Genomic DNA, 24,915 nt, shown 5'->3' with positions numbered 1-24,915 from the left:
GTGATTCCAGAAACCTGGTTCTGGAACATTCCAGGCACCTCCCACCATCTTCATGAGGTCCACAGCCCGTGATGTAACTGGACAAGTCCCAGCAGGACCCGGTGCTCAGAAATGCCACCCCTCCCCTGCTGTGCCTGACCTCCTTGCTCCAGGGCTTCACAGCCTCGAGTCAAAGGCACTGATCTTTGTTCACATACACAATCCCACCCAGCAGTGACAACTTGGGGTGTTCAACTCAGGGACTTGAAACTCATGTTCACCCGAAAACTTGCACACAAAAGTTCATAGCAGGTTTGTTTGTAACAACGCAAAGCTGGAAACCGCCCAGGTGTCCTTCGTGGGTGAATTGTGGTACGTCCAACCCCTGGATGACAGCTTGGTGATAAAAAGGAATGAATGATGGATGTGCAAACAGCTTGGATGGATCTTGAGGGAATTACGCTGAATTGAAAACTCCCAGTTGTAGTAGGTTACATACTGTGATTCTGTTTATATGGGATACTGTTGATATAACAAAGTTACAGAAATGAGGAACAGATTACTAGTTGCCAGAAGTTAGGGATGGGGCAGAGAGTGAACCTTGATGTAAAGAGGGGACACCAGAAAGCTTTGGGACAATGGAGTGGTCCTGTATCTTGATGGAGGTGCTGGCTGCCCTGACCTAAGCATGCGATAAAATTGCATAGAAGGACACAGGCATAGAATGAGAGCAGGTAAAACTGGCAAAATCTGCGCAAGCTTTACGAATTGTACCAGTGCCACTTTCCTGATTTGGTATTTTACTATATTTATCCAAGATGCAGTCACTGGGGAAAATTGGCTGAAGTTACACAGGACCTCCTGTGGATTTCTTTCTTTCTTTTACAAGTTCTTCTGGATCTATAATTATTTCCAAAGTAGAAAATTAAAGACACACCCCCACACTGCGCAGATATCTCTGGGAGGGATAACCCTTGTGCTCCAATTAAGATCTTGTAAATTGGTCACAGTTTTCATAGACAGCAGAGGACGCTCTCCCTGCTGGCTCAGTGGTAAAGAATCCACCTACAATGCAGGAGACTCGGGTTCCATCCCTGGGTTGGGAAGAGCCCCTGGAGAAGGGAATGGTAATCCACTCTCGCACCCAATTTCATTTTCGCCCAGAGGTTTTCCAAACTTTGCCGTGAGATGCTTTCATGTCATGTGTAGGGGAACCAGATACACTTTCAAAACACTTGGGAAGATTAAGACTGCGATCATTTAAGGGGGTGAACGGTGAATCCCCCCAACAAACGGCACCCTGTGTGTAAGCTGCACCTGAATCCAGGACTTCCCAGACACGGGAGGAGGGGCCTTGGGGAGGACGGACAGACAGCAGGGGCACCTGCCAGGCTGGGGAAAGAAGAGGTGGAAGAAGGCAGAGTAGGGGGTTTCTTCCCCCTCGAGTGAGAAAGTGAGCAGAGACTGAGATCAAACACGCAGAGAGCCCTCCTGTCAGCCTCTCCCTGTTTTAATTAAGCAGCCGGTCCACACGCCCACCCTCCCTCCTGCGAACCTGCTTTGCACTCAGCAAGAGCCGCTGCCCAGCAGGCCACAGCTGAGCCTTCAGAAGCCAACGGCCTCAGGAAAGGCCAGCAGCCTCAGATGCGGGTGGGGCCCCCCTCCCACGTGGGGCACCCCTCCCACCCCCCACCCGCCGCCTCCTGCACCGGGCAAAGCAGCCACAGGGTAGACCAGGAGCTGGGGGAACACCCCCAGACACTCCTCCACTCCTGGGGACCCCCCCCACGGCAGCGTCCCACCCCCAGACCCTCCTCCACGCGTGGGGACCGCCACCCCACATGGCAGCGTCCCACCCCCAGACCCTCCTCCACGCGTGGGGACCCCCCCACGGCAGCGTCCCACCCCCAGACCCTCCTCCACGCGTGGGGACCGCCCCCCACGGCAGCGTCCCACCCACAGCGACCACCCCCAGTGGGAAGTGCGTGGTCGGGGTGGGGGCGTGCAGCCGGCAGCTGTGTGCGTCCGCATGGATGAAACTCACACTGAACCTACTGTGCTTGGCACCACGGCGTGTGATGTGCTCGTGGTCTCTTCCCTGTTGTTTTAATGCTCGGTGCAGCCTCGGCATTCATTTCACTGCAAAGGATGGCTTTTGAGTCTCAGTTTTGAAAGCTAGACTGGGTTGAAAACCCAGACCACTGATGGAGGCAACAAATCCTTTTTTTTTTTTGGTTAAACATAATTTTTATTTTTATCTAATTTAACAGCTGTATTTATTTTAAAATTGCACCTAAGTTCGATTCTTAAAAAAACGGTTTCAACTAGGTTCAAAAGTTTCCTTTTTTAAAATTTATATTTATTTGTTTTTTGGCTGTACCGTGCAGCAGGTGGGATCTTAGTTCCCCGACCAGGGATCGAACCTGTGCCCCCTGCAGTGGAAGCGTGGCTTCTTAACCACTGGACCTCCAGGGAAGTCTTGCATATTCCCTCTTTAAGAAGGCAATCTGTAACTAATTTTTTTTAACGTGTATATATAGCATTCTTTTTTATCTATTCTTTTCCATTATGGTTTATCCCAGGATATTGCCCTGTGCTGCACAGTAGGACCCTGCTGTTTGTCCATCCTGTGTGTAATAGCTGGCATCTTCCAACCCTAATTTCCCCCTCCAAGCCTCCCCCCACCCCTCCTCCTTGGCACCCCCATGGCTGTTCTCGAGGCCGGGGATTCTGTTTCCCTCTCACAGATGGGTTCATCTGTGTCATAGCTGAGATTCCCGTATAAAGAGGCCCCGGTCCCTTCAAGGAGGCGCTGGCCGGGTCTCCCGCCTCCTTGCTCCTGTCTGGCGGCCCAGCGCCCCTGCAGACCCTGCATGTCCTGAACGCCTCCAAGTCCTCCCACCTCCAGGCCTTTGTCCACGCTCCTTGCTGAGCCCGGATGCCACCCTTCTGTCTGCTGTGCTTCCCACGGTCGTGACACCTCTCTGAAGCCTTTCCTGAATTTCTCATTGTGCCTCGGGCCGCGAGCAAGCGCCTCTGTTCACCCATCCCGTGAGGTGTGGTGGCCCCTCAGGGACCCGGCGTGAGCCCTCCAGGACCCGTCCCTTGTCCCGCCTGGCCAGCGGCCCACAGATCAGAGTGTCTCCGTCCGCGTTTCTGATCAGACGGAAGACAGTGGGCTGGAGAGGGCGGGCCGGAGGGCGCAGGGTTGGACCGACCCAGTGGCAGGTCCGTTCCAAGGAAGGGCACCCCTCCTGGGCTTCGTCTCCGAGTCGAGGAGCCACCACCTCCGTCTCCAGGTGGGAGCAGGCGTCATCTCTCAGGTGAGGTGTTTCCGGCAACCCTTGGCGACGCCTTAACAAGCCTTCAGAAGAGAAGTGCAACTCCCGGGCTTAATCCAGAAAGGCAGGGACGAGGGGGAGATAGGGCGACTTGGGAGGGGTGGTGGGAGGGATGAGGCCCCGTTTCTAAAGCAGCGATGCCCGACCTTGAATTCAGAGCCCTCCCCACTCCATCCGTCTGACAACGCAGCCTTTGGTAACGATGCCAGTGGTCCTTCAGGGGGCAGAGGAAGATGGGAGGGAGAGCTCTGTCACACGGGGTAAGGACAGGGCCTGTCTCGCCAAGTTTTGTGAGGACCTGGTGGGTTAATCTAAACGAAGCACTTAGGGGCTTTCCTGGCGGCTCAGTGGCAAAGAATCCACCGGCCACTGCAGGAGATTCCAGTTTGATCTCAGGTCCGGGAAGATGCCCTTTCCTGGGAGCAACTAAGCCCTCGTTGCCGCGGCTGAGCCTGTGCTCCAGAGCCCCGTGCTGCCGCTCCTGAGCCCCAGCATCGGAGGCCGTGCGAGCAGGGAGAGCCTGTGCAGCAGGAGGAAGAGCGGCCCCACTCACCACGACCGGAGGAAAGCCCTCGCAGCAACACAGACCCAGCAGGGCCGAAATAAATAAATAAAATCATGCACATAAGGGAGAGCCTGAGCAAATGGCCTGGCGCAGAGTAAGCGTTCTGCCCGTTTTATTTCATCATCGCATCTACTCCTCAAAGTGAGTATTATCCCCAGTTTACAGATGAGGAAACTAAAGCAGGAAAGAGAGAATTAACTCAAGGAGAATTAGCGTCAGAATCAGCTCAGTAAAGAGTGTTTAGTGACCATCTGGACTTCCCAGGTGGTGCTAGTGGTAAAGAACCTGCTCACCAATGTAGGAGACGCAGGAGACATCGGTTTCATCCCTGGGTCAAGACGATCCCCTGGAGGAGGAAATGACAACCCACCCCAGTGTTCTTGCCCGGAGAAGCCCATGGACAGGGTGGCCTGGCGGGCTACAGTCCATGGGGTCACAAAGAGTCAGACGCGACCAAGCCCATACGAAAACTCCGAGCGTGTGGACGTCCCTGATGGTCCAGGGTTAAGACTCTGTGCTCCCACTGCACAGGGCCTGGGTTCCATCCCTTTGGGGAAATACAATCCCGGAAGCCGCAGGGGCTGGCCAAAAAAAGAAAAAAGAAGGAACGCTTAGTGAGCATCTGCCTTGTGAAGAGCCCTGGGAGGGTTCCTAGGAGGCTGAAAGGGCCCCACTGCCCCAGAGAGGTTCTGTTTCCTATTGGACTGCTGATAAATGGAGGCTCCAATGGAGGCTAAAAATGTCCAGAAAAGGGCAGAGAAAACCCTGGAGGAAGGAAGGTGGGGAAGGAGGGGCTTTAGACTGGTCAAGGAGAGCTTGGCTGGAGGAACCACACCTGGAAAGTTCTAATTAGTGCTTGTGATTAGTGGAGAGAAAACCATCAACAGCTCAGAGGCAGGCAGATGCTTTTGTTGTTCAGTCACTCAGGCGTGTCTGACTCCTTGCAATCCACGGACTGCAGCACATCAGACTTCTCTGTCCACTGTCTCTTGGAGTTTGTTCAGACTCATGTCCATTGAGTCAGTGATGCCATCCAACCATCTCATCCTCTGTCGTCCTCTTCTCCTCTTGCCTTCAATCTTTCCCAGCATCAGGGTCTTTTTCAGTGAGTTGGCTCTTTGCATCAGATAACCAAAGTATTGGAATTTCAGGTTCAGCATCAGTCCTTCCAATGAATATTAAGGGTTGATTTCCTTTAGGATTGAATGGTTCGATCTCCTTGCTGTCCAAGGGACTCTCAAGAGTCTTCTCTAGCACCACAATTTGAAAGCATCAATTCTTCAGAGCTCAGCCTGCTTTATGGTCCAACTCTCATATCCATAGATGACTACGATAAAAACCATAGCTTCGACTATACAGACCTTTGTTGGCAAAGTGATGTCTCTGCTCTTTAGATGCTTCAGTGAGAGTTAGATTTGCATCTGCCGCCCTCGGCCCTGCGCTGGAAGGTGCTGATTACAGAAAATAAAACCGCTGTGGGCCAGAGCAGGTCAAAGGAACCCCTTGATCATGGGCCTCAAAGGTAGACTTTTGATCTCCACCCCGCCAAGGAGGAAAAAGGGTATCCACCCCTCCACCATCATCATCAAAGGTAAACAGTGAAAGCACAGTTACAGGACAGTGGCCCTCAACCTGGGGGCACATTAAATGCCCCGGGGGAGTCCCACCCCCACTTCAATTAAGTCTGAGTCCCTGGGGGTGGTGCCCAAGTGTCAGGCGGTTCTCAAGTCCCCACGACTGCTGCACTGATGAGCACCAGAAGCAAGGTTGAAGCTCTGTTTCTTCGGCTTTTTTTCTTTTTTCTTTTCTTTTAATGGAAGTGGCCAGAGCCTCTCGCCAGGCGAAGAACAGAGAGCAGAGAAGAACTGGCTTCTCCTTGTGATCTTGGTCCAAACCGCTTTTTCTCTTGCTGAGGGATTCTCCCAGCAACCTCCAAGCAACCAGCTGAGAGATGCTGCCCTGTATTTTCGGCCTTCAGCTGTAGAACAAAGAACTCTTTGAGGTTTAATAAGAGGCTGCTCAGCTGTCTGGCCCCTGGGCTCGGAAGATCTAGAGTGAGAGTCCGGCTGCTCCACCTGGAGCAGAGCGAGCCTCGGAGCAGCGCTGGAGGACCCCAAAGCAGCATCTCTGCTCCCAGCTCCTGCCTGCCCTGCTCCAAGCCTTGAGAGAGGCCTCAGCAAAGCGAGGTGCTGCAGGAAGTAAAAGCCAACAAAGTTAGGGGTGCACACAGTTAGGGGTGAAAGAGGAGAGCAAAAAAGCTGGCTTAAAACTCAACATTCAAAACACTAAGATCATGGCATCTGGTCACTTCATGGCAAATAGAAGGGGAAACAGTGGAAGCAGTGACAGATTTTCTTTTCTTGGACTCCTAAATCACTACAGACAGTGACTGCAGCCATGAAATTAGAAGACGCTTACTTCTTGGAAGAAAATCTATGACAAACCTAGACAGCATATTAAAAGCAAAGACATAATTTTGCCAACAAATGTCTGCAGAGTCAAAACTATGGTTTTTCCAGTAGTCACGTAGGGTGTGATAGTTGGACCCTAAAGAAGGCTGAGCGCTGAAGAGTTGATGCTTTTGAACTGTGCTGTTGGAGAAGACTCTTGAGAGTCCCTTGGACTGCAAGGGGATCCAACCAGTCAATTCTAAAGGAGATCAGTCCTGAATAGTCATTGGAAGGACTGATGCTGAAGCTGAAGCTCCAATACGTTGGCCACCTGATGAGAAGAGCTGACTCATTGGAAAAGGCCCTGATGCTGGAAAGACTGAGGGCAGGAGGAGAAGGGGACAACAAAGGATGAGATGGTTGGATGGCATCACCAACTCAATGGACCTGAATTTGAGCAAACTCCGGGAGACAGTGAAGGACAGGGAAGTCCAGCGTGCTGCAGTCCATGGGGTCGCAAAGAGCTGGACACGACTGAACGACTGAACAGCAACAACAGTTAGGGGTACAAGGTATTAGGATCTCAGGCCGTGAACCACAGCCCCCCATCCATCCCTCTCTCCACTCGAGGGAAACCAGCTTGAATTCGACTCCTTGCTGGGAATCTGTCAATGCAATATCTCCCAAGCCTTTTGCTCCCTGCTTTGTTCCCGGGAGAAGCGATTTCCAGCTCATCTAAAGTGGTCCTGCCGCCCTGGTGTTGGGGGGTGGGAGGCTAGGAAGTGAGTGTTGAAAAGGACTTGGGTCACGTGAATGAGGCGGGGCCTGGAGGGGGCAGTCCACCCACTTTCTTCCCTCTCTCTGGGAGGTGCTGAGTAGCACTCAAGATCAGTGGACCTGTCTGAGCCCGAGCGTGGGACCTGCCAGTCATCCTCACCCCAGCATTTCCACTGCTCACTCTCACCTGCGCCTCTGCCTTTGTGCACACCTGTGTCTCTTCGGGTCATCCTTCCGCTGAACTGGTCCTGTCTGAGGACCTCCCAGACCCGAGTCCATTCATCTTACCCAACATCTCACAGCACTGGGTATAGCTGACCACACGAAGTAGCTGTGGTGGTAGGGTTAAAATGACGATCTCCAGATAGATAGTAGATAGATAGACTGATAGATAGATAATTGATAGATGATGACAGAATGATAGATGGTAGATAGACAATAGATATTTGACATAGTAGACAGACAGAGGGTAGATGATAGATGGATAATTGGTAGATGATAGATGGACATCACATAGTGCTTAAAGCATGCGGGCTCTTTTTCTCCCATTTCTTCTGCCTCCCTTGAGGGTTCACCTGGGAGGCTGGTGGGTCAGCAGTGACTGGAGAGAACAAACCACTGGTCGCAGACCCAGTGGGAGCAGTCAGCCCCGACCTTCCTGGACTGCCATCCCTGGGGTGGAGACAGGGCTGCCCAATCTTCATCTTCCTGTAGAAGCAGCAGGAACAGAAGCTGGGCTGAGAAGCTCCAGAGATGGACATGCGTTTCGAAGCCCCAGTTTTCCTACTGGCTGCTGTAAGAAGGAGGTGGTCTTTCTTTTTCTCTGCCCTTTGAAGATGGGTTTAGTTTGCAAGGGAGGTGCTAGCCTGACTGTAGTCCTGGAGGAACTGAGAAAATGGAGTGTCTTAAAGAGGCAGACAAAGGAAGAGAAGAAATGGCTACATTTATAATTTTTTTTTAATTTGATAAGAGAAATGGAAAAATATTAATGAATAGTTATAAGGCTAGGTAGGAAAGCATTTCTAAGTATATGCATATTAAAAATGTAATGGACAGAGTGAAAAGTTCAAATTCTTTTTTAAATGTAAAATTTCTCAATGTGAAAGAAAATAATTTCTACAGTTAAAAAGAAAAATATGTACAATTCTATAGGTTAAAAAAGAAAGTATTTCAACATATATGACAAAGTAAATGTCCTTCATATATAAAGAGCTCTTAAAAATGAATGAGGAAAAAATGAAAAATTCCAGTTTAAAAAAAGTTCAATGCCCAAGAACATATAATTTACAAATGAAGACATACAAGTGTAAAAAGTATATTCTATCAAGTAATAAAATAAATACTAACTAAAATAACAATGAAATTCTACTTTTTTCACTCAAATACTCAATGTTGTAAAGAATATGCAAAACAGGAACTCTGATTCCAAGCTCCTCAGGGCAGTTTGCCAATCTGAATTAAACTCTTCACATTCCTTCACTTAGCCACTCTCACTTTTGAGAATATCTCTTAAGAAAATAAAAAGAAAATCGATATGAAGATTCACATATGAAGATAGTAATCATGGAGTTCTTCATGATAATTTTATTTATTTTTAAAAATTTTTATCAGAGTATTATTGATTACAGTGTTGAGTTAGTTTCAGGTGTACAGCAAAGTTACTCAGTTATATTTACCCACATATCTGTTCTTCTTAAGATTCTTTCTCCATATAGGTCTTTATAAAGTACTGAGTAGAGTTTCCTCTGCTATATACAGTAGGTCCTTATTACTTATCTATTTTACATGTCATGATGATTTTAAAATTAAGAACAATGTAAATGCCTGAAAATAGGAAACTAGTTTAATATCATTTCAGTTCAGTTGCTCGGTCGTGTCTGACTGTTTGCGACCCCATGGACTGCAGCACATATAACTAGTTTAACATAGTTTAGTACAAAAATATTGGGTAGAATACTATATAGTTAATAAAAACCATATCTTCAAAGAAAATTTAAGGACACACAAAAATGCTTACAGTACAATGTCCCTTCACTTCAATCATGTCTGACTCTGCGACCCCATGGACCACAGCCCACCAGGCTCCTCTGTCCATGGAATTTCCCGGGCAAGAATACTGGAGTGGGTTGCCATTTCCTTCTCCAGGGGATATTCCCAACCCAGGGATCGAACCCTTACCTCCTGTGTCTCATGAATTGGCAAGTGGCTTCTTTACCACTGAGTCACCAGAGAAGCCCAGGCCTCAATGACATTGATTTTAAAAAATGACCCTGGACTTTCCTGCTGTTTCAGTAGGTAAGCCTCTGCACTCTCACTGCAGGGGGCACGGGTTCAATTCCTGGTCTGGGAGCTAAGAGCCCACTTGTGTTCGGGGTGGCCAAAATCACTGCAGGGGCACGGGTTCAATTCCTGGTCTGGGAGCTAAGACCCACTTGTGTTCGGCGTGGCCAAAAACTTAAAAAAAAAAAGACTCTGAAGATTACCTTGAAATACTTCTTTGTCATTATCATCCATCAGGTAACTAAAAGTGCATGGCTGTAAATTATCCTGAACAGATCTCTCCGTATTGAAGGTATTCTCCTTACTATCTGGGACCTGAGACTCGGCAGCATGGAGCTCCCCCCGATACTACACAACTGAGCCTCTTTCTCCTAACTCGAATGTCAGGAGGTGGAACCAGGAGGGAAGCAGGAACAAAGACATTTCTGATCAATTGATAGTATTATGCTGCTGCTAAGTCACTTCAGTCGTGTCCGACTCTGTGCGACCCCATAAGACAGCAGCCCACCAGGCTCCCCCATCTGTGGGATTCTCCAGGCAAGAACAGTGGAGTGGGTTGCCATTTCCTTCTCCAATGCATGAAAGTGAAAAGTGAAAGTGAAGTCGCTCAGTCATATCTGACTCAGTGACCCCATGGACTGCAGCCTACAAGGCTCCTCCATCCATGGGATTTGCCAGGCAAGAGTACTGGAGTGGGTTGCCATTGCCTTTTCCTGATAGTATTATAATATTCCATTATTACACACATGCATGGACATGGACACGTACACATGTCCAGTTCCACAAATGCCATTCTTATGGTGCCTGACATTAAGAAAATATATGTATGCGTGCGTGCTCAGTCATGTCTGACTCTTTGTGACCCCATGGACTGTAGCCCAACAGGCTCCCCTGTCCATGGGATTCTCCAGGCAAGAACACTGGAGTGGGTTGCCATTTCGGGCTCCAGGGGATCTTCCCGATCCAGGGATCAAACCCACATCCTCTCATGGGCAGGCAGATTCTCTACCATTGTGCCACCTGGGAAGCCCCAGAAAAATACATAATGAGGGTGAATAACCCTTGTCCCAAGCCTGCGTTCTTTATGCTATATTCTCTACATCCATGGACATTTTCGTGAAGCCGAGAGTCTCTTTAACCTCGTATCGAAGGTGCAGCCTTTGGAATGGAGGCATGGTGAGAAGGCAGTTCTATGAGGACCATCTCAGAAACCAGCATTTTAGAGCCTTGGGGGGAAAGTAGAAAAGAGTAGCTTTATTGCACTGCCAGGCAAGGGGGCCACAGCGAGCCGATACCCTCTGCGTGTGTCTTCTGGTTCTGGAGCCCTTTTGCACGGTGTCCTGGGTCAGCTCACAGCAGCCCGGGAGAGCCGACCTCAGGTTTCAGCCTGAAGTTGGCTGCGATGGGAAAGCTGCCACCATGGAAGTGGGCAAATGGCATGAATCAAGGCTTCCTCCCCAGACAGCTCGTTCAACACCTGCCAGTGCACCACTGCCCCTGACTCAGAAAGAGATGAAATTCCCCCTGAAGAGAGGGTAGCCGTGGGTGTGAACATGGACATTGCGGCTTGGAACGGATGCTTTTCATCTGAGGTCACAGAGACCATTGCAACTGCCCCAAAGATCCATCTTCCTGTAAGACGGGGGTGGGGTGGGCTGGGAGAGGGGCCTGGCTGACGTTCCGTAGAGTGGTTTAGCTTTTTAATTCTTCTTATTGGTGGCTGCCCCAGGTCGGGGCTGCGCACAAGGGTGTTCTCTAGGAGCGGGGACTACTCTCTAGCTGCGGTGCGGGGGCTTCTCACTGCAGCGGCTTTTCTTGTGGCAGCTTGCAGGCTCCAGAGTTCAGGCTTTGGTGGGTCCAGTGCGCAATTTAACTGCCGGCAGCACTTGGGTCTTCCTGGACCAAGGATCACACCCATGTCCCTGCACTGACAGGCAGGGTCTCAACCAGGGAAGTCTTCTGTGCTGGTGGTGGTTTAGTTGCTTAGTCGTGTCCGACTCTTGTGACCCCGTGGACTGTAGCCCGCCAGGCTCCTCTGTCCTTGGGATTTTCCAGGCAAGAATACTGGAGTGGGTTGCCATTTCCTTCTCCAGGGGGTCTTCCCGAGCCAGGGATCAAACCCAGGTCTCCTGCATTGCAGGCAGATTCTATACTGACTGAGCCAGTCCTCTGTAGTGGTTTAAAATTGTGCTTGGTAGCATAGGGGGCTTCTGATTAAGTAAAACCCCACATTTATTTCAGAAACCTGTTCTTCGTGTTGAAATAAAGCTGGATGCAGCAGAGAGCTGGGTGAGATCGTAGCTGTGACCTCAGAGCAAGGGAGAGAAGACCCCGTAGGGGAGGGTCCCACCACAGCCTCAGCTGGATGTGCTTTCGGACGGCTCACGATCTTGCCAAGGGTCCAGGAGATGGGATTGTTTGAGGGACCGCAAGGCGAGCGCCAGGCGGAGCTGAAGCGTCTTGCGGGGCTCCTGGTGCCAGGAGGGAAGTGCCCCTGAGAGCAGCCCTTTCCGGTGCTGGCTGTCGGCCTGGCCCTCGAGGGGAAGTTCCTTTCCTCCTGGCGAGGGTTGGGGGCAGTGAGAAGACCAGGTGGGATCCCAAGCCCATTCAGTCCACGTCAGCAGACGGGGCCTTGGGGGTGGGGTCCTTCAGTCCGGAGGCTGGAAGCCCGTCCTAGAAGATATTTAATCACCTTGAAAATGTGACGTCTATTTTTTTCTCATCAAGGTGCAGTGTGGGCTTGGAAATCAGACCTGGAAAGCTGAAGGCCTTCTCTGCCCTTCGGAGGGCAGATGCTGGCAACAGGTCCTCCCCCCATCACGCTTCGAGACAAGCAGGAGCAGGGGGCGTGGAGACCCACGTGGCCAGCAGCCCTGCTGGGCCACCAGCGCTGGACACAGCTGAGGCTGCCTTCCTGACCGCTGAGGCCCCTCTGCTCCTGGGGCTCCCATGGGACCTGGGTGGGCAGGGGCGTCTTCAGCTCTGCCCCCTCCTCCTGGTAGGACAGGAGCCTGAGCAAGCTGCCCTCCTGGGTGTGACTAGGGGACGAGACCCGCCACCGCCCCATCTGCCCCGCATTTCTCTGGGAAGCTGCTGAACGGCTGGAAAACTTTCTAATAAACAAGAGTGCAAACAGTCACGCCTTAAACTCTAAATTTTACATGAAAACCCTCTGCGCACCTTTGAACTTGTCTCCCACTCCGCCGGCATCCCCCTCCTCCTCCACCATCCCCCTCCCCCTCCTCCATCCCCCTCCTCCTCCTCCTCCACCATCCCCCCTCCTCCACCATCTCCCCCTCCATCCCCCTCCTCCTCCACCATCCCCCTCCTCCACCATCTCCCCCTCCATCCCCCTCCTCCTCCACCATCCCCCTCCTCCACCATCCCCCTCCTCCACCATCCCCCCTCCATCCCCCTCCTCCTCCACCATCCCCCCTCCTCCACCATCCCCCCTCCATCCCCCTCCTCCTCCATCATCCCCCTCCTCCTCCAGCATCCCCCCTCCTCCATCGTTCCCCCCTCCATCCTCCTCCTCTATCCCCCTCCTCCACCATCTCCCCCTCCATCCCCCTCCTCCTCCACCATCCCCCTCCTCCACCATCCCCCCTCCATCCCCCTCCTCCTCCACCATCCCCCCTCCTCCACCATCCCCCCTCCTCCACCATCCCCTTCCATCCCCCTCCTCCTCCACCATCCCCCCTCCTCCATCCCCCTCCTCCTCCCCCCTCCTCCTCCACCATCCCTCCTCCTCCACTATCCCCCCTCCATCCTCCTCCTCCATCCCCCTCCTCCAGCATCAGGCAGCTCCCTGCGTCCATCGTCCATCGCATCAGAATCCATGCGGCTCTGAGGCAGGGACCAGGATTTCAGGAACAGGCGCCTTCCTCCCCCAGGAAGGCAGAGTCCTTCTCCACATGTGCTGATGATGCTGGCCTGCGGCAAAGAGCCAGCGTGGCCTCAGAGCCCAAGAGCCCCTTTAGGAAAAGGCCTTCACACCCCCCCAGGCCTCTGGTCACAAACATCTAACCTGTGGAATTCTCAGGAACCCGACTTGAGATTCTCTTTATCACAACATCCTGTTTCTCAAAGTGACTGGGTTCCCCTCCCCAACCTCCCTCTGACTGGTGTGGGCTCCTGGTCTTGAGAACACATCCGCCCACTCCCGCCTGGGATGGGAGCTGTGCTATTAGTCAGAATCCTTTGGGTTGAATAAAACAGAATCCAAGTCAAGTCGACTTAAGAGAAAAAAGAGACAAGAGATTTGCTGGCTCCCAGGGACCTGGGTCAGCTGGATGTAAGGATCCAGTGACGTCAGAGGTTGGCCAGTCTCCCTGCCAGCCCCTCCTCATGCGGCTCTGAATTCTTCTGGCTTCAGCCCCGGTGGGCTCGCCTCGGTGTTTTATCCTTCCTCTTTAGAGGCCCCAGCAGACGGGGAGCACCGTGCTCTCTGAATTCCTGGCCTGAGTCCCAAGGCAGACTCTCGCGGGACCCACGTTAGTCTCATGCCCATCCCCGAACCAATCTCGATGCCAGAGGCGGGAACGTATCAGTTGGCCAGATCCTGCGCCATTTGTGTGACTGAGGAGTGCTCTCCAAAGAAAAACCAAGGTGCTGCGACCAGGAGACCCAGCAAGGATCAGAGCCAGCTACGATGACTGTGGGGACAGCTGATAGAAATAGCCCACTGGTGTCATGTAAGGAGACTTCGGAGGAGGTGGCTTGGAGGGCTCTGTGCGCTGGGGACGAGAGGGTGGAAATCAACCAGGGTCTGACACCAGACACCATCAGGGGTTGTACGGAATGGGAGACTCGGGCAGTGGACCCTGGTCAGCGGCGGTCAAATGAGGCAGGTGTGGTCCTGAAGTAGGACCTCCTGACAGGTAAGGGGTGAATCCTGCAGGTCCTGGGGGGCAGGGGCTCAGCAGGTTCTGCTGGGCTCAGCCTGCTGTCGGCCTCAAACAGAAGGGACCGCCCTGCGGCCTCTCATTGGAAGAGGAGGTCCAGGTGCTGGAGTCCAGGAAGTCTGCACGGCAACCAGGCGGTCTGAAGAAACGGCCACAGAGCCTCCCTTGTGGTTCAGATGGTAAAGAATCGGCCTGCAATGCAGGAGAAACGGGTTCGATCCCTGGGTCGGGAAGATCCCCTAGAGAAGGGCATGGCCACCCTCTCCCGTGTTCTGGCCTGGGAATCCCACGGACAGAGGAGCCTGGGGGGCTGCAGTCCATAGGGTGACAAGGAGTGGGACACGACTGAGCAACTAACACACACACACACTGCTTGGAACAATGAAAGTCTTCACACATGTAGGAATTTACCCTCAAAAACAGATGCTCAGAATACTGAGCAAGAGAGTGTGCCATATACTGGAAAGAAATACAAAAAATGTTATCAATAGGTATCTTGGGGCCATGGGATTACAGATGAATTGGGGGGGGCTTTTTTATCATTCTATATATTTTTCAAATTTTCTACCATGACTATTTATTTCTCTGGTTAGCAAAAAAAAAAAAAGGAAAAATCTCTAAGCAGCTCGGCTCACATAAGCTGACCTTTTACTTGCACCATCCACCCGTCCGTTTAACTCCCCCTCTCACGTCTCGCTGTCCCTCCGTCTGGATAATTGGCCTCTGGCCCAGTGGGAAGCAGGTGGCCCCAGCAGCCCTGCCCCCTAACGCGGGCTCAGATGGACGGCAGCTGCGCCCCACCTCCAGCTCGGCCCCTCCCCCTTCTCTCACCCCCTGGGCGTTTTTCGGGCAGGAGGAATAAACAACGAAGGCCTGTGGCCATCGCGGGCGTGCCAAGCAGTGGGTGTCATCTGGCGGCCCTTCAGCCCAAACCTTTTATGTTGACAAACCGTGTCGATCAGAGGACTAATTGCTTCTTGCTGTCTTCGGGCTGGCCAAGTGCTCCACAATGACTCACAAACCAACCACATAACTGGCGATCGCAAAAGACTTTACCCTCCTGGAAACAGACCCCCGAGGGAGCGCCCACTGCCTGGCTGGGGCTGGGAGCTGAGGCTCATTTTACCAGGGCGGTCCGGCCAGGAGAGCAACCGCCCCTCAGAGGCAGGAAGACTCCCCTCTCCCATCCCTCCTGGCTGCCCCCAGCCACCAGGTAGCCGAACACCTCCCTTGGGAAAACACTGCAGAATCCCCCAGGCCTGTGCCAAATTCAGAATTCCCTGGAGGAAGAGACTTGGACAGCTCACACGGTCCAGAGTGCAGCCTCCGGACCTAAAGAGGACCATGGACGTCATCTTCTCAACCTGGAAATCTTTAGAGACAGAAATTCCGTAATTTCTCCCAAGCATTTTATATCCTGGTAGCCAAGCAGAGAGAATGGCAAAGGCAAAGGCCCTGAGCAGATGAGCCCTTTAGGAGAAGTCAGGAGTCAATGTGGATGGAGCCAGGGGCCTTATGCCCTCAGAAGCGGGCCCTGGATGAGGTGGACAGTTGTGTCTGTGGCAGGTCTCTGCTAAAGCCCCCAACACACACACACACACACACACACACACACACACACACAGAGTCTCCCTAAAGTTCTGTGCAAATTCTACCCAACACACACACGCGCACACACAGTCTCCCTACAGTTCTGTGCAAATTCTGTCCATTGGGAACCAGTCTAGCACCCGAGCTGCCCACTTCCTGGGACGGTTCCGGAAACAGCCCACATTCACCAGAACGCGCTGCGTTTGGCCTTGTTTCCAGGGGCGCTGCTGGTGCTGTGTGCGTGTGTTTCACACCAGGGGCCCCCAGACTCCAGGATCTAATGCCTGATGACCTGAGGTGGAGCTGATGTAACAATAATAAAGCACACAATAAATGTAACACCCTTGAATCATCCTGAAACCACCCCCCTCCTGGGTCCATGCAAAAGCTGTCTTCTACGAAACTGGTTCCTGGTGCCGAAAAGGTTGGGGACTGCTGTTTTAAACCAAGTCGCTCCTGCCCACTTCCTAGGACCAGTCCCAGAGAACAGAGGCTCTATCAGATGTTTAGAACACCTGGTTGATAAAGTGAGATAATTGCTAAGAAAGATGTAAACCACTCTTTTGAAGCTTCTATGTAATTTTGGGAGTTTCTGTACAACCACATTATTTACTAAAGGTAAAGAAAAAGGACCTTAAAAAAAAAGACCAACCAGCAACAGCAAAAAACCCAATCTTACCTAATTATTCAAATAGACTGAAATATTTCCTCTGGGGTAACTTCCAATTTCCTTCCTTTTAACAATATGATTATAATCCCCACATATCCTGGGGGTGGAAAAGAAGAAAACAGGGTCCTTTATGCAAGGCTCCAGTCTCCCCGTGAACCACCCCCTCTCCCAGTGAGGGGCTGCAGAGAATTTCCAGGTACTGTGGAAGGCAGCAGCCCCCAACCTTTGTGGCACGCGGGAGCGGTTTGGGGAAGACGGTTTTTCCGTGGGTGGGGGTGGGGTCGGTTTCAGGATGACTCAAGTGCGTTACGTGTACAGCGCGCTTTATCTTTAATCTCACGCTATCGCTGATCTGACAGGAGGTACTGGTCTGTAGCCTGGAGGCTCGGGACCCCTAGTGCAAGCTCAAACTTAATAAAGACAAATCTTAGATGTGCTGGGGCCAAAGCGAGGCTCCAGCTGGAACGTCTCCGTCTCCCCAGCCAGCGCCGTGACCCCCGCCTCTCCTGGTTCTGTGCCAGGCCAGGGGAAGGGGGACGCCAGCGCCCAGATGCTGCAGCAGGATTGGGGGGGGATTTCCTAATACTAATCGAGGGAGTGAGGATGGAGCTGCAAGAGTTCCCGCCAGCCCAGGGTGGACTCGGGCACACGGTCTGCGTGCTCCTCTGATGAACTGGAGAGCGATCAATCAGCAAAGGGGGCCAGAGCTTCCGGAAGCACCCAGGAAATGAAGACGAGGTAGGTGAACCGCTGGGCAGCTGGCGCTTAGAGAGGGGAGGTGGCGAAGCACCAGAGGAGTGCCCCTTCAGCGCCCCGGGCCTCCCTGGGGTGGGGTGTCCGGGGTGGGCAGCTGTGGATCGCCAGCTCCCAGTGGAAATCCGGCGGGGCTGGAGGAGGGAGGTCTTGCTTTCTACCCTTTCCTTTGGAATATTCGGATAAAACCATAGACCCTCTCGTCGGAGGAAGGCACAGTTGATTCTGCAGACAAAGTCAAGGTTCGAGGATCCCAGAGGCCAGTTCCCGCCGGTGAGGAGCTGACTGTCACAGTGAGAAGAGGTGTGAACACGAGCGGCCGTCAGGTCTGGTTTCTGCCTCACGGATGCTGCTGGGGAGCTTCCCACTGAGACAGTGGCTCTGGGACGTGGGTTCTGGTTCTTCCAAACCCCAGGCCCGTGTCAGAACTCATGATTCTTACGTGAGGACTCAAGAGGTCTGAGGTTGAAAAGCTCCCCCACCACATCACCAGCTTGACTCTCTTCATTTCTCATATTGGAAGTGAAAGTCGCTCAGTTGTGCCTGATTCTTTGCGACCGCACAGCCTATACAGTCCATGGAATTCTCCGGGCCAGAATACTGGAGTGGGTGGCCTATGCTTTCTCCAGGGATCTTCCTGACCCAGGAATCAAACTGGGGTTTCCTGCATTGCAGGCGGATTTTCAGGTTGGAAAGAACCCTACGATTCTGGGAGTGGGTCTGGGGCACCCTGGCTGTGAGCCCCCATCCCAGTTAGGAGAGGAGGGCTGCAGCCACCTGCATCTCGAGGACCAAGATCAGAGTCCTGCAGCCTGGACGCGCTTGCACCCTCACCAGCTGCCCAGGAGCAGCCCCATCACACCTCCGCGCGGAGGTGCACAGTGCAAGCCAGACCGGCCCCCAGCGCCCCGCGGCCAGGACCCTGCCCTCCTCTGCCTGGTCTGCCCACACCAGCTTCCAGCAGCAGCAAGAAGCCAGCCTGACCCTCCACAGACCCATCTCGTGAGAAGTCACAGCCAACTGCCATCAAAGCTTTTTGTTCGTAGATAAACTCATTTGTCTCATACTTTAGATCCCACATGTAAGTGATATCATATGGTATTTGTCTTTTTCTGACTTGCTTCGCTTTGTAAGATCATCTCTAGGTCCTTCCTTGTTCCTGCAAAATGACATGATTTCATTTTTGTGGGCAATTACTATCCCATTGTAAGTATGGACCACATCTTCTTCACCCATTCCTCTCTCGATGGACATTCAGGTTGTTCCATGTGTTGGCTATTGTGTATAGTGCTGCCGTGAAAGTTGGGGTCCGTTTCTTTTTGGATTCTGGTTTTCTCAGGGTGCACGCCCAGGAGTGGGAATCTTGGTTGTGTGATAACTCTACTTTTAGATTTCCGAGGAGACTCCATACTGTTCTCCACAGTGGCTGCCCCAACTTACATTCCCACCAACGGTGCAGGAGGGCTCCCTTTTCTTTACGTTCTCTCCAGCATTTATTTGTAGACTTTTTTAAACTTAAAAAATATTTAAAATTTTATTTTCAAGTATAGCTGATTTACAGCATTTAGTTTCAGATGTGCAGCAAAGTGATTGTCACATATATATATATTTTTCAGATTCTATGTTATGGGTTATTACAGGATACTGAGTAGATTGTGCTATATAGTAGGTCCTTGAAAGTGTTAGTTGCTCAGTCATGTCTGACTCTGCTATCCTATGGACTGTAGTCCACCACTGTCCTCTGTCCATGGGATTCTCCAGGCCATAGTACAGGCCTTTCCCTTCTCCAGGGATCTTCCCGACTCAGGGATCAAACCCAGGTCTCCTGCACTGCAGGCAGATTCTTTACCGTCTGAGCCACCGGAAGCCCAACAGTAGGTCCTTGCTGGTTACCTATTTTATATATAGTATGTGTGCACGCTAACCCCACACTCCTAATTTACTCCCCCCCCCCCACATTTCCACCTTATTTCAGAAAGGGTTCATCCTAGCACTCCTCTATATGGACTTGCTCTCCGGGATCTGAAATGTGGCCCGGCCCTGAGTGCTCTGTGCACAGGAAGGGGATGCGTGTCGGCTGAAGGGCAGCCCACCAAGACAACTGTCCCATGACCCGGGTGCGCTCCTCACCCAACCATCTGGTCTACCCAGCCTGCGGAGGGTGGCTGACGGGCCCTGAGATGGAGGTGGTTCACTCACCCCATGGGCAGTCACGATCTGCTCACCACCTCCAGAGGTTGCTCATCCCCGACACACCTCCTGAGATGCAAGTGCTCCTGGAAGGACCCTACCCCAGACCCTTGTCACCTGTACCTCCCTGGCCAGGTGGCAGGTAGCTGCCTGGGAGCAAGAGGCTGATGAGTCAGGTGGTAGAAAGGGAGAACTTCAGAGATGCTGTCCATACCTGCTCCTCCATGAGAAAACCCTCAGCCAGTCAGCAACCCAGTGACTTGGAAGAAATTTTCCAAAACACCAATCAGGTAAGAAGACCTCCAGCTCAGAGAGAAATGCATTCAAGCCAGGTGGGAAAAAAATCAAGCAAAGGTGTTGATGTACAAAAGGGTGCCACTTTCCCAATTCAACCCCGTGAACTCAAAGGTGAGGCCGATATTTTGAAAAATATAAAATTTTAATAAAGGCTACATCTCTTAATTACAATAATTATTGTACCAAGTAATTTTCCTTAAATGAACTCTTTATAATGCATAATTTACAGTATAAGTAGAACAAAATGCCATGGCAAAAGTCATTGAGTACAAGACTTGTAATAAAAAGGCATAAAATATATTTATACATAAACCCCTTTCAAAAAACAAGGGAAAGCTGGAGCCCTCAATATAGGGCGACACACGGCGCGGGCACCGTGCAGGTACAGGTACTGTACTGATTCAAGGTCAAGCTCCAGAGACAGTGGGTGAGTACTCTCTCTGTACAATATATACAGACGTGGGTTCAGGGGACGACGGCCGACAGAATGCAGATATAAGTTAACGTGAAAACCCCAAGGCCAACAGGAAGGTGTCTGCAGGGAGGGTGCTTGGCCATCTTCCCAAAGCTGTTTGCGTCTTTGCAGGGCGGGGGTGAGGTGAGGAGTAGCTTCCAGAACGGCTGGGGTCCGGAGACTAATCTGTAAAAGACACCAAGGACCGCTATGTCCATAAAAGCACACGTCGAACCACAGGGCTGTGGCAGGCGTCGGCCGTTGCAGGGGGCGGCGCGGGCCTTGGTGGGGAGCCCCAGAAGTCACAGGATGAACTTGGGCCCCAGGGAGGCTCCGTCTCCCCGCAACGATCATCCCATCGACAGGACCCCCACACCAGGCCTTTATGACAAAGCAGCAGCCCCCGGGGCGGGGGCGCAGGCGAAAAATGCACCAATTTCCGCGTGTGCGGACGGCAGGGCGCCACCCTGAACAGTTTGTCTTCACGCGGAGCTTAATTCTTGGTGACAGAGAACCATGGAACTCCCTCTCCCGCGTCCACACGCTGGGCGCGGGGAGCCTGTTCAACAAATACCAGCAGGGACTCCTGTCCAGGTGAGCCGGGGGCGGATTTACAGCCCGGGAAGTCACACAGGACACGCGGCAGCAGAGCCCGCATCGCCGGCGCCGATGGTCACGTTTCTGATAAGCAGTTCCGGCTCCTCACCGCAGCGCCCTGCGCGGAGCGGTGAAGACAGGCCCCTGCCCTCCCGAAGGCCCGGGGGCGGGACTCGGTTTGCAGGAGGCGCGGTCGTGGTGGCCCCGGCGCAGGAGGGCCGGGGCCGGGGCTCAGTCGATCCTCTCCACCTTGCCCAGGATGCGGCCCTCGTACATGGGCAAGACTACCTCGTCGTCCCAGACCTCCTCGAACACCGCTCCGCACGCGAACTCGTCGCTCGCCTTTTTGAAGTAATACCTTAAAGGGAAAACCCGACATGCGCTTGGTGAAGTTGCACTTTCTACCTGGCTTGAGAAGAGTTTTGTCAACACGGGGGTACCAAGGGGTCTCGAGAGCGCTGCTGCATGGGGCTGGCAGGGAAATCGCCCCTCGGATCTACCGTGAGAGCCGCCCAGGCTGGGTGAAGGGCAAAGCCAGGCAGATGGCCTGGAGGTGGTGGCCAGGCCCCTCTCCCCCACCCCCCATAACTGCCAACAGCATTGGCAGCCTTCAGCCCAGGACTGTCACTTGACGAAGAGAGCTGCTTCTCCCCAGTTTTTTAATTTTTGGGGGGGGGCGGAGGGGGCAAAGCATGCTTGGAGTTCACCTGCAGGGGCAGCCTGGGGAGAGGGACCCTCAAAGAGCCCCCAGACTCAGCCATCTGACCCTGTGAAGCCTGTGGGAGGCCGGGACCTGCGATCCTCCCCACCCGCCAGTGCCCGACTGGTCTCGGGCACAGCCAGGGTCAGGACTGGCTGCTTCCACCGTGGCCACCGCGGGAGGTGGGCAGCTCCCCGCTTCATGGGGCCACTGAGACCCCAGCTGCTCTCCCCTCCGCCCTGGTCCCCTCCCTCCACTGCCCCAGGGTCAAACACCAAAGGCCCCTATCCTGCCGTGGATAGAAAGGCCCTTGGGTCCCACCCCGGCCTTCCAACTTAAAGCTACTTGATGGCACGGGCACAGATGACCAGCCTGTCCCAGGAGGGTCACGTCTGAAACGACTGCTGTCCCGCCTGCCCGGCCCAGCCGTGCCCCTGCTTGGACACCACGCCAAGTCCTCTGCCTCCCCTGTCCCCCGGGAGACCCCTCAGACGGATTGAACTAGCCCCTGAAGGCGGTCATCTTCAGGCAGCAAAGGCCACTGGGAGGCAGGGGGGAGTCAAAAGCCCCCTGGGGGAGGGGAACAGCTTCTCAAAAAACAAAAATTTCTAATTGTGTCTCAGGGTTACAGTGGTTCTGTTTTTATCTTTCCTCTTTAAAAAGCTTTTCCACAGCCCCCTGGGTTGGCGCTCAATGTCTCTGCTCTTCCGTGAAGGCAGGCCAAGTACTCGCACAGCCAATAAGGCTAAATACGGTGAGACAGCTGAAGGTAGTCAAGGGGCTGGGCTCCCCAGGTCTCCAGCCCGGCTCCAGGGGGTCAGCGCTGCAGACGCCGGTCCTGGGTAGCCCGCCCGAGATAGGGCACTGTGGATGGGGGGGTGGGGGGGACAACAGTTTTGTTTCCTTGGAGAGGCTCTGATGCCCCCGGCACCCCAGGCCCACAGCCCTCGGGGTCAGCATGGAGCAGAGCGGCGTGGTTTCCCAGCCTCTCTGAGCAGAGACACACGGTGACCATGTCCATAACTGCAACCTCCTCCAGGGGGCAGAGAGGCCTACGCGTGGCCCCGGCCTCCCCCGACCCCGAGACTTCAAAGGCGCAGCTCTTAGCTTCTTGCCACTGTGACCCGCTTCATGACCTGCTTCCTGGGCATCTGGCCTCTGAGGGTGGCTCCCCTCCCAGCCCTGCTCTGCAGCCCGCTCCTCGGCCCCAACCTTGCTGAGCTTTCGGGGGGCGGCGCAAGGTGAGTGTGCGGCAGCACATGGGCTGAGAAGACCAGGGGCCAGGGGTCTGGCTCCGGCCCAGAAGGGCGGCAGGGAGGGCCCGCTCGCCACAGCCTGATCCAATCAGCAAGGAATGTGTGAGCAGAACCTGCGCGTTAGAGGACGGCCGGGGCTTCAAAGCCTGGCTCGCTGAGCGCGCCTCAGGGCAGAAAGGATCAGGGCCAGATGTGGCTGGAGTGCCCAGGCGGGGACTGCCCCTGCTCCCTGCTCCGGGCCCCGCGGAAGGTCACCTGTGGTCCCACACAAGGGCCAGCCGCGCCAAAGCTGAGATCCAGATGGGTCCCTGGAGGGGCACCTGTGCCGCTACCCTCACTGGGTCTGTGCAAGATAAGCCAGGCCTGTCTACCGTTCTGTTCATCTCCAGAACCGTCTCTGCTCAGGTATGAACCACCAGCCCGGCCCAAGGCTTGTGGTCCATCATTGGCATGGTCCCGGCCCCGAGCCCTACTCCCTTCCCTGCAAACCAAGTCATTCTGGGCTGCTGGGGGCCTGCTCTGAAGGGCGGGGGTCTTGGGCCCTGGAGGTGGGCTCAGTGGGTCCAGAGATGGTGTGCACCCAGCAGGTCACTTGCTAAGGGATGCTAAAGTTCTCACAGTCCCACCCTCACTCAAGGGGGCACTGGGGTGGCAGCTTCTGCGCCCGAGCCGGGCTCTTCTCTGACCCGTGCCCCCACTGCTCCCCACTCCTCGTCCCGGCCCTGCACACAACACCCAGGACACAGTGGGACACAACCCACGTACGCCTCTGGGATGGAGGTGGCCGACAAGGCCAGCCAGGACTCGGGATGAACCAGACAAGGCGAGAGAAAAGTGACCAAGGACGCCCGGGGCTGGCACGCCAGGGCGCGGTCTGCACCATGCAGACGGGGAGAGCAGGCCTGGGGGACGGCGGGGTGGGGGAGACGGAGGAAAGGAGACAGAGCGAAGCCTCAGGCAGCCCTCCCACCTGGCCCCTCCAGGCCTGGCTGGGCCGAGGTGACCCTGGCTCTTGGTTCTGGGCAAACTGACTGTGGAGCAGAGGAATGCCTCAGGACGCTCACCGGTAGTTTCCCTTTTTGCTGAGCTGCTCCTTAAAGTGGCCCAAGGTCAGGCTCTGTGCCTTCAGCATCCGCCGGTAGGGGATCTCCTCCCCGCAGAAGAAGTAAGTGACCACCAGCTCGCTGGCCTGGAGTGCATGCACCCCTGCCAGCTTCTTGGGCTCCTTGTGGCTGAAAACGAGATGGAAAAGCCGCAAGTCCAGCATCTGAAAGCGGTCAGAGCGCACACACACGCCCAGGGGGCCTGCAAACTGTGTCTTCAGAGGTGACGCTGCAGCTGAGTGTGCTGAGGGCACTGGGCAGGGGTCCTGCGTCGGGGGAGCCGCCTCTGGTGGACACACGGTCCTCCTCCGGTCATCGGTGCAGGGCACACAGATGTGTGTGCCGCCCAGTGGGAGGACGGAGCAATGTCCACTGGGGGGCGTCCACAGGAAACTTGCCCCCAAAGATAAGAAACCCTCCTAGAGTGCCCAGGACACGCGCCCAGACCAGGGTCTGTGGTTTCTGCCTCTACCCAGGGATGGCGTGAACTCGCAATGCCAGGGGCCCATGGTAGGGGATGTGTGGGGATCAGCCCTCAGTCACTGCAACTTGAGTTTTTACAGAATGGCTAAAGAAAAAGAAGCCATAGGCCCAGACAGCTGGTCAACTTAAGGTCAACCAATTAAAACGTTGTAGAGGTTTTTTTTTCCTCACTTTGAACACTACTCATGATGGAGAAACTAAGAAAGGACAGTTGAATGACTTAGACCACTTCAGATCTCTGTAGCTGCCCACTTTTTTCACATACCATCCTGGAACGAAACGAAGCCTGGCTTCCCTGTCCGGTCACTTGACAATAGGAATCGTGGCACTGGCTGGGACGAAGCCCCCCCCCCCCAACCCCCAGACAGCGAGGATGGGCCCACCGTCTGTCTCTGCACCAGGGGAGAAGCACCTTCCTGCTAGGTTCCACACAGACGTTTTCAACCCGCTAGCCTTCCAGGTGAATGGGAACACCTTTTCCATCTGCGTTTGGGGCTCTCTAACCAGAGGCTAAAGGCTTCGCTCTCAGCTTGCGACCTTGAGCCAACCACTACTTTAGGAAGGAACACTTATGTGTTAATACAAG

The 24,915-nt window shown here is 53.8% G+C and overlaps 1 protein-coding gene and 2 long non-coding RNA genes across 6 annotated transcripts in view; 2 read left to right on the top strand and 1 right to left on the bottom strand.

Annotated features, from left to right (window-relative positions):
• Positions 1-16,693: 16,693 nt before the first annotated feature.
• On the top strand, positions 16,694-18,318 carry LOC145542288 (uncharacterized). Its single transcript, XR_014079747.1, has 2 exons — positions 16,694-17,234; positions 17,444-18,318. It is a non-coding gene; the product is annotated as an uncharacterized LOC145542288 (long non-coding RNA).
• A 1,541-nt stretch (positions 18,319-19,859) lies between these two features.
• AXIN2 (axin 2) overlaps positions 19,860-24,915 on the bottom strand; it is a 28,131-nt gene continuing 23,075 nt past the window's right edge. For 2 of the 4 annotated variants that reach the window (XM_081580795.1, XM_081580797.1), the window contains exons 10-11: positions 23,808-23,975; positions 19,860-21,145 (exon numbers count right to left, since the gene is read on the bottom strand). In XM_081580795.1, coding sequence (XP_081436921.1) covers positions 21,019-21,145; positions 23,808-23,975 — 295 coding nt within the window. In that variant the 3' untranslated portion in view covers positions 19,860-21,018. The remainder of the gene's footprint in view (positions 21,146-23,807; positions 23,976-24,915) is intronic. The other 2 variants (XM_081580793.1, XM_081580794.1) reach the window with 1 other exon arrangement.
• On the top strand, positions 20,451-22,104 carry LOC145542287 (uncharacterized). Its single transcript, XR_014079746.1, has 2 exons — positions 20,451-20,784; positions 21,046-22,104. It is a non-coding gene; the product is annotated as an uncharacterized LOC145542287 (long non-coding RNA).

Source organism: Giraffa tippelskirchi, chromosome 3 (assembly GCF_054371585.1).
Source record: "Giraffa tippelskirchi isolate mGirTip1 chromosome 3, T2T-mGirTip1v1.2.pri, whole genome shotgun sequence".
Lineage (NCBI taxonomy): Eukaryota > Metazoa > Chordata > Mammalia > Artiodactyla > Giraffidae > Giraffa > Giraffa tippelskirchi.
This window is presented reverse-complemented; position numbering and strand designations above follow the sequence as displayed.